The 18,484-nt window shown below is 38.7% G+C and overlaps 1 protein-coding gene across 2 annotated transcripts; it reads left to right on the top strand.

The window, feature by feature from the left end:
• The first annotated feature begins 437 nt into the window (after positions 1–437).
• Positions 438–16,574, top strand: LOC130920890 (PRELI domain-containing protein 1, mitochondrial-like). 2 transcript variants are annotated; one of them, XM_057844418.1, is made up of 8 exons: positions 438–639; positions 4,561–4,632; positions 4,823–5,017; positions 5,087–5,312; positions 9,379–9,492; positions 9,787–9,865; positions 10,239–10,264; positions 15,695–15,870. In XM_057844418.1, exons 3-8 carry the CDS (start codon positions 4,926–4,928, stop codon positions 15,728–15,730), a joined length of 573 nt encoding a protein of 190 aa, XP_057700401.1. In that variant the 5' UTR covers positions 438–639; positions 4,561–4,632; positions 4,823–4,925; the 3' UTR covers positions 15,731–15,870. The 2 variants fall into 2 exon arrangements, with proteins under 2 accessions (XP_057700401.1, XP_057700400.1); XM_057844417.1 differs by lacking the exon at positions 10,239–10,264 and having other exon boundaries at positions 439–639; positions 15,695–16,574.
• Positions 16,575–18,484: the final 1,910 nt, after the last annotated feature.

Below are 18,484 nucleotides of genomic sequence, written 5' to 3'. Positions count from 1 at the left end.
GTCTGCGATTACTACATCGCGACTCTTGTTATATTACCATGTTTCACCCATAAAATCCCCCCAAAAATCCAGCTGTGGCCATTCACAGCTGTGTCTTGACACTCGTGATACATATTACATGGAGTTTTTGGATCGAAACAAGGTAAGTACGCGATAATGTCTCGTTAACGTCATGGCGTCTGTAATTCTGCTCTCGCGTGCTCTCACCTCGCGATATGGTTTTGCTGTTTAAAAAACATTTAAAAAAAAAAAAATAGTAATAATGCCCCCCTGTTCAAAATTTTTCTTCCCCCAGAAAATTGAGATTTCATTTTAAGCTTTCAAATGATGTATCACACATGCATATCGGACAATTTTGAAAGTTGGCCAAATTGGGGGTCTCAGAGCGGAACTTCAGTTGACCTTAGTGTTTTCCGCCATGTTTATTGTTTTAATCTTTTGGTCACGTGACGAGCGCCATAGTTGCAGTTCCTTGTTTGGTCGTGTGAATATGATGGTGTCAAAGTTTGTCGAACCGTCTATATGATGTAAAATGGCTAATTTTAGCATAAAATCCTAACCGTTAGACGCCTGACCAAGAAGATACTGAGTCCGTGGTGACTCCTGCCACTGCCAGCATTTCAGTAGCCGAAATAGGAGGTAAATGCTCATGTTTCTTAATTGTTGGTGGCGTGTGCCCTGCTACTATTTGCCAGCAAACTTTCTCTCTCGTTCACTTATTTTGAGTCCCTTCCCAGGAGAAATTGTATCAAATGAAAATTATCAGGTGGCGTCATGCAACGAAGCAACAATGACGCCATGTGATGTGTTTCTTTGAATTTGAGCGCTCCCTGTAGCTTAGCTTTAGCAACATTAGCACGCTAAAGAATTAGCCTTTACCTGAAGAAGGCGAAACGTCAGTGTTAAATTTATCTTTGTTTTCACTATGTACAAAATGTCCGTTTTTCAGAAAGTCAGTGTTGTCGAGTTGACAAAGTCATTTTAACATAAAAACACTTTGAAATGGGTTAATCAACGATGATTTAATGCCTGTGATAGTATGAGTAGATTACCATTAAATATTTCAACAAAGTAAAGGGTGGTTTATGGCAACATTATTTATTTATTTATTTTTTTAAATTAAATTTATTAATTGACATTATTTGTCGACAGCTGAGTAAACACTGCAATATTTTATACCGTATTATCACTACTGTCTATGATATGTTACTGTAGTTATATTTTGCTTTGGTTGTAATACCATTGTAGTTTCCATCTTAACCCTTTATTGGCAAATGTATCACATTTGATGCACCTAAAATTTCATGATTTGGAGAGTAATTCAGAATTTTGACTTTTTTTTATTTAAATGATGGATGCAAGTCAACACAAGCATCTGCAGGTTCCATGAGAAAAAAACAGGATTTAGCTAGGGTTTCGATATTAGTACACATATTCATTTTGACATTTCTTTTTACAAATTTGAAAAAAAGGTTTCATTAGGACCATATTTTCAAATTTTGGGATTCTCTGATAATTGCTTCAAGTTGCAGGTCTTTAAGGGTAAAGTACTATCAACTAGTGGTGTAATAATACACCAAACTGAGTAATATATCGACTGGTTAATTGCTTATCAGTGGAAACTCAAAACTATAAAAATAAATTTTTTACTTAAAGCTCTTTGTATCACGGATCTCAAAGTGCTACAACATTTTTTTTTTTTTTTTTTTTTTAAATCAATATCCTAATCTTTTATATGTGCCTTTTTGTTAAAACAAAGGTTTTCAATTCAAGTATCTGAAAATTTTCAGCAACAAATTTGTCAAAAACCACTGCATTTTAAAAATTATTTTAATGTTTTTTTTTGTTTTTTTTTTTTTTTTTTTGCGAAACACAAGTGAGTGTGGTAAATATGTACATATCGTATGAAACTGATCGAAGGCTGTTGCATCAAATTGAAACGTGGCAGAATTGAGAATTGATATCATATCATCATGAAATTAGTTACACCCCTACTATCAATCATCCATTATCTATACTACTTATCTTCTCTGGTAGGTGAGCAGAGGCCTAACCCAGCAGGCTTTGGGAAAAAGGAGGAGTATGAGGGGTATACACCCTGGACTGGTCGAAAGCAAGTCACTCTTGAAACAAAGTAAAATTAATTAATAAATCATTAATTATATAAATAAATAAACATGTTTAAAAAAAAACATGGATACTACAAATTGAAACTTGTGAACAGTTCAGATGACATTTTTGGGGGGGAAAATTCATGGGAGGAAAGCCAGGGTCTCTGGACAAAATCAACGCTACTTTGGGGAGAACATATGAATAATACACAGGAATGCCTGGGTAATTGTGGAGCAGACAAGCATTATGATTTTTAAAAAATGATTATACATCCATGAAGACTAATGAAATTTACACTTGTAATCCTGTAGGTGGCAGTACCACACTGCTAGGTCTTAAATACAGGTGGGAAGGAAACCTATCCTGGATATCTTGATGCTTACTTTTTAGCTTTGACACGTAGTTCAGCTCTGGCTTGATAATGATGGCTCTTAATGCAACACAGCAGCCAAATACTGTTTAATTCATTCACTACCAAACAGAACCAAACATATTGTGTTCTATGGCTACATTAACACAGAATTAGAATCTCATATTTCATCATTTAAAAAAAAAAAGTTTATTTCCTTCTTTAGTTGAACATCATTAACAACATTGTTTGAACGTTTTTGGTTGTGAATGAGTTAAAGAACCGCATTGATGCGAGCGATGTGTGAATTACCCAACTTGTGTTGTTCCCATTTGGCAAGCTTTTTCAGAAAAAAAGAATGACATGCTTGATGCTTTGTCCACATGTAGTAGAGTTGTTGTAAAATTATATCCCACCGCCTCAGTTATAGAAAAAAAAGTCATACAAACCTGAACATTTATAAGTGTTTTTAAGATCTATCATAATAATTCCAAACCTTCAGATTGTCGAACTAGTAGTACACAATGTCTAGCGACCAGAGTGTGGGAACTTTTAGACTTGTGGGTAAAGCAACGACACCACAGCGGCAGCTATGTATTTTTTCACACTGCTATATCCGCTTTATTTATTTATTTATTTTAAACTTTAAAATGACTCATAATTTTTTGCAGCCAATCGGAAATAGCAAATGTGCTGTGGTGTTGCATGTGTTAATGAGAACATTTTGACATACAGTTGAACACATTGCAGCTTTGTGAAGCAGTGAGAAATCTGCAGAAAGGGAAGGCATTAATGCAGTGGTTCTTAACTGGGGTTAGATCGCACCCCAGGAGTTCGGTGAAGCTTAAGAATTGCAGAGCCCTACTTTTTACTAGATGTGCACTTTAATTATCGGACTGATAATTATCGTGCACCTCTAGGAATTTTGACTTCATCACAATAAATCCAATAACATTATGAATAGGCCCGATAATACATAATATTTTTGGCACGGTGTCGGTGGATTGGGATGTGTGCGTTTGAGTTGTCTCATCTCCTCTTGCACCAAATGTTTTATCTGCTGACAAAGCACAATACCTGTTGGGTTTATGTTTGTTTTAGTTCAGTGCTCATTGTTCAGGGGAACACATCGTCAATGATATTGACAAATTTATTGTGATTGACTCAAATTTTATTTATTTGAAAAAATAAATATGGGCACTTTATTTGAAGTCAAAACTGTTCTTGTGTTTGTGTTGTTCGTTATAATAATGTTCATGTCATCATGAAAATTCTGGTTAGGTCAAAGGCAAGTCTATGCTGAATCCACCACTAGTATTTTTTTTACCTACACGTGTTCAAAAACCCATGTTAATATACAGTACATTTAAAAATTACATATATATACTATCGGTTATCATATCGGTATCAGCCTTGAGGAGCAGGAAGTTATCGGTATCGGTTTTTTAAAAAATGGATTTCGTGCACCCCTACTTTTTACGGTATTAAATCTAGGATAAGTGGCATTTTAGACCAGGTTTTGGACTGATTTGCCCTCAGTTTACAGGCTGTATTCCATTTCTTTCAACTGCTAGCCCTCTATCAAATGGGAGGAGAAATCTGTTTGCTCAGTGGAAGGTTGAATGGCTCTTGGTATGAAGAAGCATAACAGACCTACAGACAGGGTGAACTGCGTAGATCATTAAAAAAAAAAAAAAAAAAACTGCGTCATTTTATGTCAGGAAAATAGTATGTGACAACAAAATGACAATGTAGACATGAGACAAAAAAGGAACAGTGTGAAATGAAATTAGTTTTATTTCATTTGCTGTAGATTTTTACGCTGGTAAAAGGCAAAATTATTTGCAGTAAACTTAAAATCTGGAAGAAATTTGAACAGGAATTCACTTAGATGTTAGTTTGCTAGGTATTGAATTCGTAAGGAAATGGCTTTATTATGAAATTTCGTAAGGTTCGGTGAATTCACCTGTTAAACCCGTACGGTTCAGTAACTTTAACAAGGTTAAGAAACACTGCACTAATGTCTTCGCTATGTGCCAAAGCAAGGTGGTGGAAAAATCACTGTCCTTAACCTTGTCATTTGCCTGTGTTTCCCAAAGTGGAGCAGAATATGGGCTTGTGAAGGGGCCTGGATGAAAAACGGCATCAGGACATTTTTACTCCTACCAAAGGTAAACACGGGTCACGCATGTGAAAAGAACATATTTTGTTACAGACAATGACATTACCAAACACAAACCCCTCATTTTTAATACCATATGCACTCAGGAGACACAACTATGTATGAATAACATTTTGTGTAATTAGTCCAAATGCCCACTTAAAATACATACTGTGTGTACTGTCTTTCATCTTATGCAGGATCATACCACACTTTGGATGGAGTTGATATCCCGTTTTTCTTTTTGTGTAGTCACAAGTGACTGCACATTGATGCGTCAATCGGCCCATCAACAGAAAAACAATGGTCAAGTACTTTACTAGCAAAATTGACATTAACAGCGTCTGGGACCATGTCGTGTCGGCGTTTTGGCAGCGCTATCCTAATCCCTTCAGGTACTGCACGACACTTTACTGCCAAATCAGGTATTGCCGTGCACTAAAGTGCCTTCGTGGGTTCGCCAGCACTCACGTTCTCACGGAGGATGTCGTGTACCGCGAGGTGACCACAGACCACAGGCTTCTTTCGAGACGCTTGCTCACAAAGACAAACAGGCTTCCACGCTGGGCAGAGCGCTTCTTCCCTGCCGGAATGTCACGCTCCGTGTACATCATCGAGGACTCCGTCGTGGACCCGGTCAGCCGGAGCCTCACAACCTATACCTGGAACCTCAACCACACCACTCTCATGGTGAGATTAACCTTTCTTGCTTTGATTGCACAATGTGCAGTGATATTTAAACAACTTAACCTGATAATTTACAGTGTCCCAAATGGACAATTTTAACATTTTTACAGTATTAAATTGGAATATTGACAAATGATAAAGTCAATTTCTAACATTGAGGCGCTTTGGAAGTGTCACGCGAACTTGATACAATATTTTTCGGAATATAAATCGTACTTTTTCATGGTTTTGCTGGGCCTACAAGTTAGACGCAGGTGTGAATTATAAGTTGTTGTTTTGATTTTTCTCGCACTGACAGCCATGAGAAAGGCGCTCTGGGGTTGCCCTCTTACTTTCAGAGTTTCAGAGATACTGATGAGGAGGACATAGTGGATTTGGTTGTGATTTGGAGTGAGATTGAGCATTTAGTAAATGAAATTGTGGTATTTCCGCCATACTTACCTGAATAACTTTTCAAATGTTATTTTTAACAGATGCCTCTTTAGCCTGTTGTTCTCCATTTTATCCATACACTGTGAAAAAGAGAAGTTAGCAGAACTTGAAATTTCAATGGAGTTCACTTGCATTTGCATGTTTTGATGGAAAACTAGCAAATACTGAAAAATTAATTTGAACCAAGCACAACTTAAAATGTTATTTAAGTAAAACCTGTGATAAGTAAGCAGAAAATAAAAATGGAGGTAAGCCGAACTTTAAGTACAGTGGGGAGAACAAGTATTTGATAAACTGCCAATGGGAAAACCCATTGGCAGTGTATCAACCCATTGTGTATCAAATACTTGTTCTCCCCACTGTACATACATAAAGGTAACCCAAGCAGGTTTGAACCTAGCTGACGCTGTACTCATTTTGAAGGCATCATGAGTGAGGCAATGGCCAAGTTAACACAACTTAAAATTTCAAGTAAACACAAGTCAAATTTCAAGTTAAGACAACTTAACATTTCAAGGTATGCTTCCTCAAAAATGCCCAGAATCTGATCATTCAAGTTGGCACAACTCATTTTATCCAGATGTCAACTTAATAAGTTGCGAATACTCATAATAACCAATTGACTGACAAAAAATTGAAAATTTGAGTTGTACTAATTTAAAATCTCAAGTTACCTGGTGAAAGTTTTCTGTTTTTTCTTGATCTCTGATAAAGTAACTCCCCCAAAATGCAACTCATACATTTGCGTAATATATATATTCTTTCCCTCTTCATTGTGTATATTTGGCTGGTGCAATTTATACAGTGGGCGGCACTGTGGCTGAGTGGTTAGCACGTCTGCCTCACAGTTCTGAGATCAAGGGTTCAATCCCAGGCTTCGGCCTTCCTGTGTGGAGTTTGCATGTTCTCCCCGTGCCTGCGTGGGTTTCCTCCGGGAACTCCGGTTTCCTCCCACATCCCAAAAACATGCATGGTAGGCTGATTGAACACTCTAAATTGTCCGTAGGTGTGAGTGTGTGCGTGAATGGTTGTGTGTCTCCTTGTGCCCTGCGATTGGCTGGCAACCAATTCAGGGTGTCCCCTGCCTACTGCCCGAAGTTAGCTGGGATAGGCTCCAGCACCTCCGCGACCCTCGTGAGGAATAAGCGGCATGGAAAATGAATGAATGAATGAATGAATTTATACAGTACTCCAGTGCGACTTATAGTCTGAAAAATGGGGGTTTCTACAAAAACAAATGGTGATATTCACGTAAAACTTACTAAATTTTCTCTTTTTTCCTTTCATCATTCCGCATCCTGGTGACAGTGTGAGACACTAGGTTGACATGTGTTAATTGTTTTAGGGCTGTCAAAATTATCGCGTTAACGGAAGGTAATTAGTTTTTTAAATTAATCACGTTAAAATATTTGACGCATTGAACGCACATGCCCCGCTCAAACAGATTAAAATGACAGCACAGTGTCCTTTCCACTTGTTACTTGTTTTTTGGTGTTTTGTTGCCCTCTGCTGGCGCTTGGGTGCGACTTATTTTATGGGTTTCAGCACCCATGAGCATTGTGTAATTACTGACATCAACAATGGCGAGCTACTAGTTTATTTTTTGATTGAAATGTTTTACAAACTTTATGAAAACGAAAAGATTATCAGGGGTTTTAATATAAAATTTCTATAACTTGTACTTAGGCCTGTCGCGATAACAAATTTTAGTGTGCGATAATTATTCTCATAAATTTTTGCGAAATGCGATATTATTGCATCCCCTCAATTTTTTTTAACCAATTTACAATAACACAGTGAGAATACAGTATATATTAATAGATCAAGTACACCCATTTAAACACGATATTTACTCTTAAATTCAAAAATACTTTTTAAGAAATCACAACTAAAAACAATAGACCATGCCTCTTAAGTAAAAAACAACAATATTGATACCGCACAAAAACACAGGATAAATAAAATGTGTTTAAAAAAAAAAAATTGCACTTAATAACTTAAGCATTTAGGCAAATGAAAACTTTTCCCGTCATAGCTTCTGAAATGGTGTTCCATAGGGATGCAACGATATAGTTAAGTCATGGTTCGGTACAATTTTTGATACGGGGGACACGATTTTCGATCCGATTCAATACATTTAATGCGCTGTAAAAAAAAAAAAAAAACAATTATATTTTTGGTTTTTTTTTTTTTTTTTTTTTTTTTTTTTTGCTAATGAGCAAAAATTCAATTGCCATCATATACACACGCATTTTAGTGCATAATATTTATGTGCTTACTGATCTGAAAAAAATTTGTATAAAAGTGCTGAGATTATCTTTACTGTTTGTAAAGTGAGGCAGGGCACACTGTTGATTGCTACCCTCTTAGCAGCTAGGTTTACTACATGAGCAAGACATCCTATTTGTGGTCCCAATCCATCTGTGTCACGTACTGAATTAACAATATTTGCTACATTATCTAGAGTCACTGGTATGGATTGATTTGGCCTTCTTAACTTCCATTCAGTCATGACAGTTTAGCATTCATCGATGTAGTATATGGACTACGTGTCCCATAATCACTCTGGGCTCACGTAGCCAATGGCATGGGACGTAGTACATCTAGTTTGCCATTTCATGATATCTAGTGTGTGCGCGCATTAAAAAAGTTAGCAAGCGCCGTTCAAGTCACGTCTGCTCATTACGACACGATACCAGCATATGACAATCGACTTTCATAAACAGGACGAGCTTGAAGCACAGCGCTCTTAATTTCATTCAGCTGTTCGTTGTCAAAGCGAGGTTGTTCGTAGCAGCCAAGTCGGTAACAATGTTTTGGCGGACTTCGTTGTAAATATCCGGCGTTGTGCCGAAAAATAGCCGCCCCGCGTGAAATGTCACTCCTGACGGGAGCGTCCACACGTCAACAACACCGGCGCGCCATAGATGGTCCACAGTCACTCCGGAGCACTATACGTTGAACAATAGGATATAATGGGAACGATTGGCTCCGGCGAGTTTTTGCCGGACCTGGAACGAAGATGCATTTTGCGCAGTTGGTAACGAGGAATCCTAACTTTTAACAGCACGTCTGCCGCACGCGCGCACGCACGTGCACGCAAGGCGATGAATCGCAGCGGAAAAATTACCGCCTTCATTTTTATTTATCGCGCGATAAATGGAATTATTGCATATTGCGACAGGCTTACTTGTACTAACATTTATCTTTTTAAGAACTACAAGTCTTTTTATCCATGGAACGCTTTAACAGAAAGTTAATAATGTTAATGCCATCTTGTTGATTTATTGTTATAATAAACAAATACAGTACTTATGTACCGTATGTTGAATGTATATATCCATCTTGTGTCTTATCTTTCCATTCCAACAATAGTTTACAGAAAAATATGGCATATTTTATAGATGGTTTGAATTGCGGTTAATTACGATTAATTAATTTTTAAGCTGTGATTAACTCGATTAAAAACTTTAATCGTTTGACAGCCCTAGTTTATTTGGCAGAAAGTGATCTTGGTCACATGGCATGAAATTGGGTTTCTCCTTGTGACAAAGCAGATTTGGAAGCTGTTGCATAAAAATGTGGTTATCTTTCTTTTCAAGTGCTCTGTTGTCTTTTTTTCTGTGCATTTGGCCAGTCAGTGGAGGAGCGATGCGTTTTCCAAGATGCAGCAGAACAACCGGGTGTCACCCAGCTGAAACGAGAGGCATGGATATCCTCCAGCATTTACGGATTTTCCAGACCTATCCAGGTTCTTTAGTGTTTTTTCCTTTCTTCATTAGTGCATGTTTACGCACACGCGAGCGCTTATTCCTCCAATGAACTCTTTCAGATCCATTGACGATTGTAGATGCCGTCAATGGCAGCCAATGAGTAATTACGTACATTCTGCTAATGTCAAAACCAAAACAAACAAAAAAACAACAAATTGTTCTCCACTTCAATGGGGATAAAAATTCTTCAGAACCTCAAAACAGGAAGTTGTGTTCTTCATATCTGTCCTCTATGTAAACCCGTTTCCTGTTTTTGCCCCCTCTTCGCACAGGAGTTTGGATTGGCCCGCTTTAAAAGCAACCAAGTGAAAGCCATGAAAGGGCTGGAATACGCATTGTCCAACTTACAAGGTCGGTGCACGTGCCTAAATCCACTTTATGAATAACACACAGCATCTAATTTAGCGGAAAAGCCCCTTGTGAGGAGTTCGTGGAAACACAACACTGGCAAAATAACAAGCAGTTGCCATTAATGCTGGCTTTATTTGCACTGCGGCGCTATTTGACAAATTTTACTTTATTGCTCAGTCATGTAACCGAATCCTTATATTTTAAGTTAACTCATTGATAGACGCCCATTTGACTCAAACATGGACGTTCACTGCCAGACATACAAGTTAGCACACAATATGATATGCATGCTTTGGCATGTGTTGTGTGTGGTGCCGATGCGTCACCGCTGTCCCCCTCTTGTGTGATTTTGTTCCACCGCCTTCACCTTCAGATGTCGGCCTCAGGCTGAGCGGCTTGGTGAGTATGCGAGCAGCACCGCCAGTCACAACATTAGGTACAAATGCACCAATAAACGCAAGAGCTGCAGGGGTACTTCTATGTGACTACTGCTCACCTGAAGAATAGCCATACTGTTCACAAAACCCAAAACACTTCCTTACAGCTGATGCTAACCTATGATTTTAAGTACATTTTACACTAAAGATTTCTGAAGTTATTGCTATTTTCACTATTCCTAACTCATTTTGGCAAGTTAATACTGTTAACTTGAAAAAAATAAGTTGTATATACTTGAATTATGTAGTTTGTATGCTACAGTTAAATTTCTGAGTAATGTGAACTTGAAATGTTAAGTGGTATGAACATAGCCTCACTCCCAGTGCCTTGAAAGGCAATAACATCGTACGTCAGCCTGTTTAGCTCAATTGTCTATGTTCAACTCTGGTCTGAATTCCACTTGAATTCATGAAATATATATGTACTTAAACCTGATCCAGTTTACCTAAATTTTGAGTTCAGACTACTTAAAGGAAATCCAGTTTACTTCAAATTTTTAGTTTAAGGTGATAACTTTCAAAATTTGAATGAAAAATCAAGTGACATAGTTTGACTTAAGACTTTAGTTTTTTTGACATTGCAAAAACATGTTTGTTTTCTCAATCGCTTTATCCTGGTCACATGGTATGAGCGTGTTTGTTTAGGTGTGGTGCAATTGAAGTACGCTTCACCCTTTTAAGAACCACAAAAATGTCTAATGGTAAATTGTCAGATGCAGCTCTTGTGTTGCGTGGTACAAGGGTTACCTCGTATTGTGGCCTGTGGGCATCCAGAGGGTGACGTAGCAGAGAAGTGTGTGCATGTACGCGGTGAAAAGCTGCAATAGGTTTAGTTTGTGTCTTTTTGGATGCCCCGTGTTGAGATAATGCCTCATAGCAGCAAAGAAATGTTGAGCACTGGATGTAGTATGCACCTTTTGAAAAGCTTGTTATGATTTAGAAATAATTTTAAATTTACATACATTCCCACATGTATCTGGACACACCCAACTAACTCAGTACACCTTACAGATTAAAAGAGGAGTTAATTGAATGAAACTACTGCTCTTCCCCTGCCTTGTAAATTGTAGAGAAAATGCAATACTCTTAGGAGTGCATTTTTCTCAAAAAGTTACTCAAGTAAATATAACGGAGTACATGTAACACGTTACTACCCACCTCTGGTCCTGGATTGTGCAGTCAACTGTCTTACTTGTACAGTGGTACCTCTACATACAAAGTGTAATTCATTTCAGGACCTTGTTTGTTAGTCGAAATGGTCTTATGTCAAGTAGGATTTTCCCATAACAATACATTACAATTCCATTAATTCGTTCCACAGCCCAAAAACTTACACTAAATCCTTAATAAATACTGCTGGTACTACTGCCAAATAGCAGTTACACAGAGCAAAAATAAATAAATTATGAATACAATTCGGAATAATAATATAATAGTAATAATAATAATAGCTGTAATAATGTAACGAATCAGGTTCTAATGTGGCAGATGTGTTTTCCATGGTGTACCTGAACGCACCGCGTGGCTGACGTGCCAAATTGAGAGAGGAATTTTTAATTTCACTTTTCATGTTCTGTCGTCCAGCTGCGGCAGACAGTAGGACTGTTGTTCCGAAATAAATGACTATAAACCTGACGAAGATGGAGATTTCTTTGGTGATGTTACAACAGTAATAATTGTTACCTTCACTTATAAAGACTGGTGAACGGAGGTCGTCGGAGGACTGTTGAGAATGTAGGTATTTCTACGGCCGTATATTTGAGCCAATTCATGGATGCGCACACCACATTCATATTTTTCTACCATTTCCATCTTCCTTTCAATGACAAGCCTCCCCTTTTTCATTTTTTACCACCTGCACTAACATTCTTGAACCCATGTTGATTTCTCTCACAAGAAAATCCACCCTGAAAACAAAGAAACTGCGGCGCTGTCATAAATCGTATTTCGAGCATGTCGTTGGATGTAGAAACAAATGGCGACTCAAATTTTACGTTGGATGTCGAAAAGGTTGTGTGCCGAAGCGATCGTATGTCGGGGTACCACTGTTTTTAACAGACAAAAATCCAAATTTAATAAAACTGACTGGCACTAATCCAATATGCAAACCAAAACATGCACCATCTGCGTCATGTATTCCATCACATTTAAAGTACTGGAGTGTGCCGTTCACTGTTTTTCTGAATTTTTCATCAAATATTAAGCAGACTGGTAAACCACTTTCAATAACGGTAAAAGCAAAAGAATATTGTCATGTAGCATTAAATATTTGAAATACAAAATGTTTCTTTTCTTGTATTCAATCATCATTTACCTTTCAGGCAAGGGTCAAAATGAACAGTAAATCACTTCCATCTCCTAGCATGCGCACACTGCGCTTTTACACATACAGAAAGCAGCACAAGATATTTAGGCGTTATCATGGCTCAAAAATGATTTAGTTTGTTTTTTCTTTTCTTTACAAAAACAGGAAAAAAATTCTAAAATTCAATTTGAAGTCGAAAATGAAGATGATTATGATAGTTTACAGTAGTGTACAGCGAGGAAACGTTTTAAACCATGGAGAACTTCAGATAGTTTGCATTGTAGCCATATTATTATTTGTTGTTACTTTCGAGCTGCCACCACCGTACAGAGCACTGTTGGATATTGGTGTGCAATTTATTTGAGTGGTGTGAAAAGTGGGTGTCAAACCAAGGTTTATTGGACATTTTAGTTTTCAAATGTGTTTGTGTCATTGCGCTGTCTAGCTGCGGGATTTGCATTATAATACACGGGCGCTTTTATTTCCAATACAAAAACTCCAACACACACTGTAGGTGAAAAAGAACACTGTCTTTGTTGCAGCCTAGCAGTAGTACGTAAACTATCCTATCCAGCATGCGTGTATCCTGCCATTGTGCACGCCTTGTATGGAGAAAAAAGTGCAAGCATGACAAATTTGGACTGACACGTCTCTTTTTGGGGGGGGGGGGCGGGGGGGGGGGGGGGAATAAGGTCCTCAGCTCCCATGCGTTTACAGTGCTGGCCAAAAGTATTGGCACCCCTGCAATTCTGTCATATAATGCTCAATTTCTCCCAGAAAATGATTGCAGTTAAAAATGCTTTGGTAGTAATCATTTATTTTGCTTGCAATGAAAAAATACAAAAGAGAATGATTTTTTTTTTTTAAATATAATTTTACACAAAATTCCAAAAATGGGCCAGACAAAAGTATTGACCCCCTCAGCCTAATACTTGGTAGCACAACTTTTAGACAAAATAACTTGGAACAACCACTTCCGGTATCCATCATTGAGTTTCTTACAATGCTGTGCTGGAATTTTAGACTATTCTTCTTTGGCTGACTGCTCCAGGTCTCTAAGATTTGAAGGGTACCTTCTTCAAACTACCATTTTCAGATCCCTCCACAGGTGTTCTATGGGATTCAGGTCTGGACTCATTGCTGGCCACTTTAGAAGTCTCCGGTGCTTTATTTTAAACCATTTTCTACTGCTTTTTGAAGTGTGTTTTGGGTCATTGTCCTGCTGGAAGACCCATGACCTCTGAGAGAGACCCAGCTTTCTCACACTGGGCCAGACACTATGCTGCAAAATGTGTTGGTAGTGTTCAGACTTCATGATGCAATGCACACTGTCAAGCAGTCCAGTGCCAGAGGAAGCAAAGCAACCCCAAAACATCAGGAAACCTCTGCCATGTTTGACTGTGGGTACCGTGTTCCTTTCTTTGAAGGCTTCATTTTTATTTACCTGTAAACTCTATGTTGATGCCTTTTCCCAAAAGTAGGGATGGGAATCGAGAACCGGTTCCACATGTATCAATTCCATGGAATCGTTTGGCAAATTATTTAACGATTTTCTTATAGATTTCTCACATTACAATCAATGTCACAAAATTGACGCATGACACACACCGACAAGCAAGCAAACATCAGAACATGAATGCTCACAGTGTAACCACCTAAAAGTACCAGAAGGTGTCCCAGCCGAGTCACAAAGCAGTGGTATTCACAGGCCAAGTCATTATTCATGAGACTACTTAAAGAAATGGTGGTTTTTTCCCCAAAAAGTTTTAATGGGTCCATCGTATTCCTCGTCGAATACTCTATAGAAATCATAACATATATGCATCTAAAATAATCCTAAACGATTTTATTAGCAATTTTAATACTCCTGTTAGACAGATTTCATGGGTATGCTGGTTTGTTCCCATACCAACCAGTCCATTTCCTGTTATTGTCCTACGTCATGCGCGCTGTGTATTCTGGGACCGAGAATAGGCGTAAGGTGCGCATTTCGAACATAGGATGGCCACCTTTTAGAGGAAGTATTAATTCTTGTGTGTCCATGAACGAATGTATTTCCTCTTCATGCCATAAAGAGAGCCGTTATCAGAGCGACCGTTTCATGTTGTTGACGGAACGTGCACGCAGCGGGATTCCGGCTTGTGTGCACATCAATTTTTCTTTTCCATCCACATCTAGGGAGGCTAGCCACAGTTGCATGGGGTTTACACTTATTGATGACACTGTGCACGGCAGACACAGGAACATTCAGGTCTTTAGAGATGGACTTGTAGCCTTGAGATTGTCCATGCTTCCTCACAATTTTGCTTCTCATGTCCTCAGACAGTTCTTTGGTCTTCTTTCTTTTCTCCATGCTCAACGAGGTACACACAGGGTCGCAGGACAGAGGTTGAGTCAACTTTAATCCATTATAACTGGCTGCACGTGTGATTTAGTTATTGCCATCACCTGTTATGTGCCACAGGTAAGTAACAGGTGCTGTTAATACACAAATTAGAGAAGCATCACATGATTTTTCAAAGGGTGAGAATACTTTTGTCAGGCCGATTTTTGGAATTTTGTGTAAAATGATAATGATTTAATTTTTTCCCATTGTCTTTTGTGTTTTTTCATTGCAAGCAAAAGAAGATATTACTACCGAAGCATTTGTAACTGCGATAATTTTCTGGGAGAAATTGAGCATTATCTGACAGAATTGCAGGGGTGCCAATACTTTTTGCCAGCACTGAATGCATTAGAATAGTCTAGTACTTCTGGGATTTTGACCCACTGGTGATAGACGTTTACTCTATTTGAACTGGGAGAGCTGACAGTGAGTGAGCGAATGCTGCCATCCCCTCCCAGGTCAAATAGATTGGGTGTCTACCACTGTCAACGGCAGTGAAACGTGATCATTCACTGCCAGCCTTCCCAGTCGGCTTGTCTGTTGCCAACTTTCAATGTGACTCATGGGCTCGTTGTACCAGCATGTTCTACAACGTGAGTGGCGAGGCTTTTAGATCAAGTCGAGACATAAATAGACTTCAGCATGTCTGAATAAACTGGTGTTAAGGTCACACCCGGTGTTTTGTTTTTGTGTGGACATAGGAGAGACGCCCCAGCGGCTGCTCCGGGGTTCGGTGATGGAGTGCCCCGACAAGACGAAAGGAGCCCACAAGAGTCTGGCCTCGAGCACTGCTTCTACCACGCAGAACCCTCCACAATACGTCTGACGGAGAACACATTGAAGGACCAATGGCGCTGCAACCATCATTTGGACACACTGTATTATTATAAACTTGCATTTTTATTAAGGATTATCACTTTTTGTCTCGATCTCACTTAAACATGATATTTTGGTTTGACAAAACAATGAAAGCTTGTAACATCACCCTGCAGGTGATGCTGTTTACTAATCGTTTATGCTTGATTAGTAAGGTATTCTAAGTCACACCTTTGTGTTTCATGTCAACTGGAATCAACCCAGAATTTGACGTGTGCGCGTAAAGGCAAACACGCTTTTTTTAAGAGTGGGAGTGCACTGATTGAATTCTATTTATAGACTGAAAAGTCATGTACATATGCAATTTTGTCACACTGCCTGCCAATGTGAAACTAAGAAACATCAATGATCAGCTTCAAGATGAACCATTGTGCGAGAATTTGTGTAGATTATAACTGTGTGCGGTATGATTATAACAATGTTTTTCATATTAGGCTTTAAATGTTTTTCTCTTTGGAGCTGAGATTGTTTAACTTGCTTGAATTTAAACTTCTAAACATTTCAGATGTCTTTTTTAAATAAAGAGCTACTGTCATTTTTCGTGTAATTACGCTTCAAAAACAGGTTTTCTTTGTAATCTATAAATTTAAAAAATGCTCCCGAGATCTGCTGGTATGCATTATACTTACTAGGAAACTTCATGATGTACAAACCTGCCTTGTGTGACCATATGAAGCAAAATTTAAAATATATATATATATATATATATGTGCAGTGGGGAGAACAAGTATTTGATACACTGCCAATTGGCAGTGTATCAAATACTTGTTCTCCCCACTGTATTTGGAAAAAAACAACTCACAACCTTGAGGTACCATAAAACATCAATACATTGTGACAAAATGTATTTTCATACCTATTTGTTTTTAAGCACCCATATATATATACTGTATAGGCGGCACGGTGGCTGAGTGGTTAGCACGTCTGCCTCACAGTTGTGAGATCAAGGGTTCAATCCCGGGCTTCAGCCTTCCTGTGTGGAGTTTGCATGTTCTCCCCGTGCCTGCGTGGGTTTCCTCGGGGAACTCCGGTTTCCTCCCACATCCCAAAAACATGCATGGTAGGCTGATTGAACACTCTAAATTGTCCGTAGGTATGAGTGTGTGCGTGAATGGTTGTATGTCTCCTTGTGCCCTGCGATTGGCTGGCAACCAGTTCAGGGTGTCCCCTGCCTACTGCCCGTAGTTAGCTGGGATAGGCTCCAGCACCTCCGCGACCCTCGTGAGGAAAAAGCGGCATGGAAAATGAATGAAAAAAAAAATATATATATATATATATATATACAGTATATAAAGGGTACTATACATGAGAAATGATGGTATCTGCTCTAAAATTGTAAATTTTTTAGATGTATTTATTGGCAAGTACTGTGGCTGCTGCCTGTTTTATGGAACATTTGAATAAAGCATAGTAATGGATAAAAATAGAAGTGTTTTCCCGTCAATTTATTTGCATTAAGATGAAAGGTGTTTCCTCTTGGGATTTAAAACACTACAGTTTACATATTTATGTGTATATACAATATTTATATGTGTACACAGGTGTAAACTTGTTGATCACATGCTGTTAAAGAATGAACCTAGAGTGGTCTGACATTTTAAAAAAAAATTAAGAAGGTTGGTATCCTTAACTTGATTTGTTTGTTTTTTTAACCCTTGCCATTGACGTCTACCACCATCAACGGCACTAAGAGATGAGCATTCAAAGCCAGTCTTTTCAGTTCAAATGAGTTGGACGTCTATCGCCATCAATGGCATGCAATGACTTAATTACTATGAAAAAATACTGTGCAGTGCAGGGGTTCTTAACCTGTGTTCTATTGAACCCTAGGGGTTCGGTGAGTAAGTCTAAGGGGTTCGGCTAAGGTTAAGACACACAGGGCCCAATTTTCATACACTGAACAAAGTCAAAGTGTCATTGTAGACTAGGTTATGGGCTGGTTTTCCTCCAATTTACATGCTTTATTCCATTTCTTTCAACTGCAAGTCTTCTATCTAATGGGAGGAGAAACTGGTGTGCTCTGTGGAATGTTGACTAAGACTTTGTATGTGGAAGTATAGCAGACCTCCAGGCAGCATGGACTGCGCGGATAATGGGAGAAAAAAAAATAAAATCTCGATAATCCAAGGTTGGGTTGCGGTTTCAGCAGAGAAGCCCAGAGTTCCTCTTCCCAGCCACTTCATCCAGCACTTCTTGAAGGATCCCAAGGTGTGGCCAGGCCAGCCAGGGGACATAGTGGGACATGCCTGGAACACCTCACCAGGGAGGCGTCTAGGAGGCATCCTAATTAGATGCCCGAGCCACCTCATCTGGCTCCTCTCATTGCTAAGGAACAGCAGCTCTGCCACGAGGCCCTCCTGGATGACCGAGCTTCTCACCTTATCTCTACAGAAGAGCCCAGACATCATACGGAGGAAACTCAATTCGGCCACTTATATACCAGATCTTGTTCTTTCGATATCGACCCACAGCTCATGACCATGGGTGAGGGTAGGAATGTAGATCGACTGGTAAATTATATGCCATGAAAATAGTATGTGATGTGAGGATTGGACAATAAAATGAAAATATAGACACGAAAATGAAAAACAGGAACAGTTTAAATGAGTTTCGTT

Source organism: Corythoichthys intestinalis, chromosome 8 (assembly GCF_030265065.1).
Source record: "Corythoichthys intestinalis isolate RoL2023-P3 chromosome 8, ASM3026506v1, whole genome shotgun sequence".
Taxonomy (NCBI): Eukaryota; Metazoa; Chordata; class Actinopteri; order Syngnathiformes; family Syngnathidae; genus Corythoichthys; species Corythoichthys intestinalis.
The sequence above is the reverse complement of the archived record's forward strand: the minus strand, read 5'-3'. Positions and strand labels throughout refer to the sequence as shown.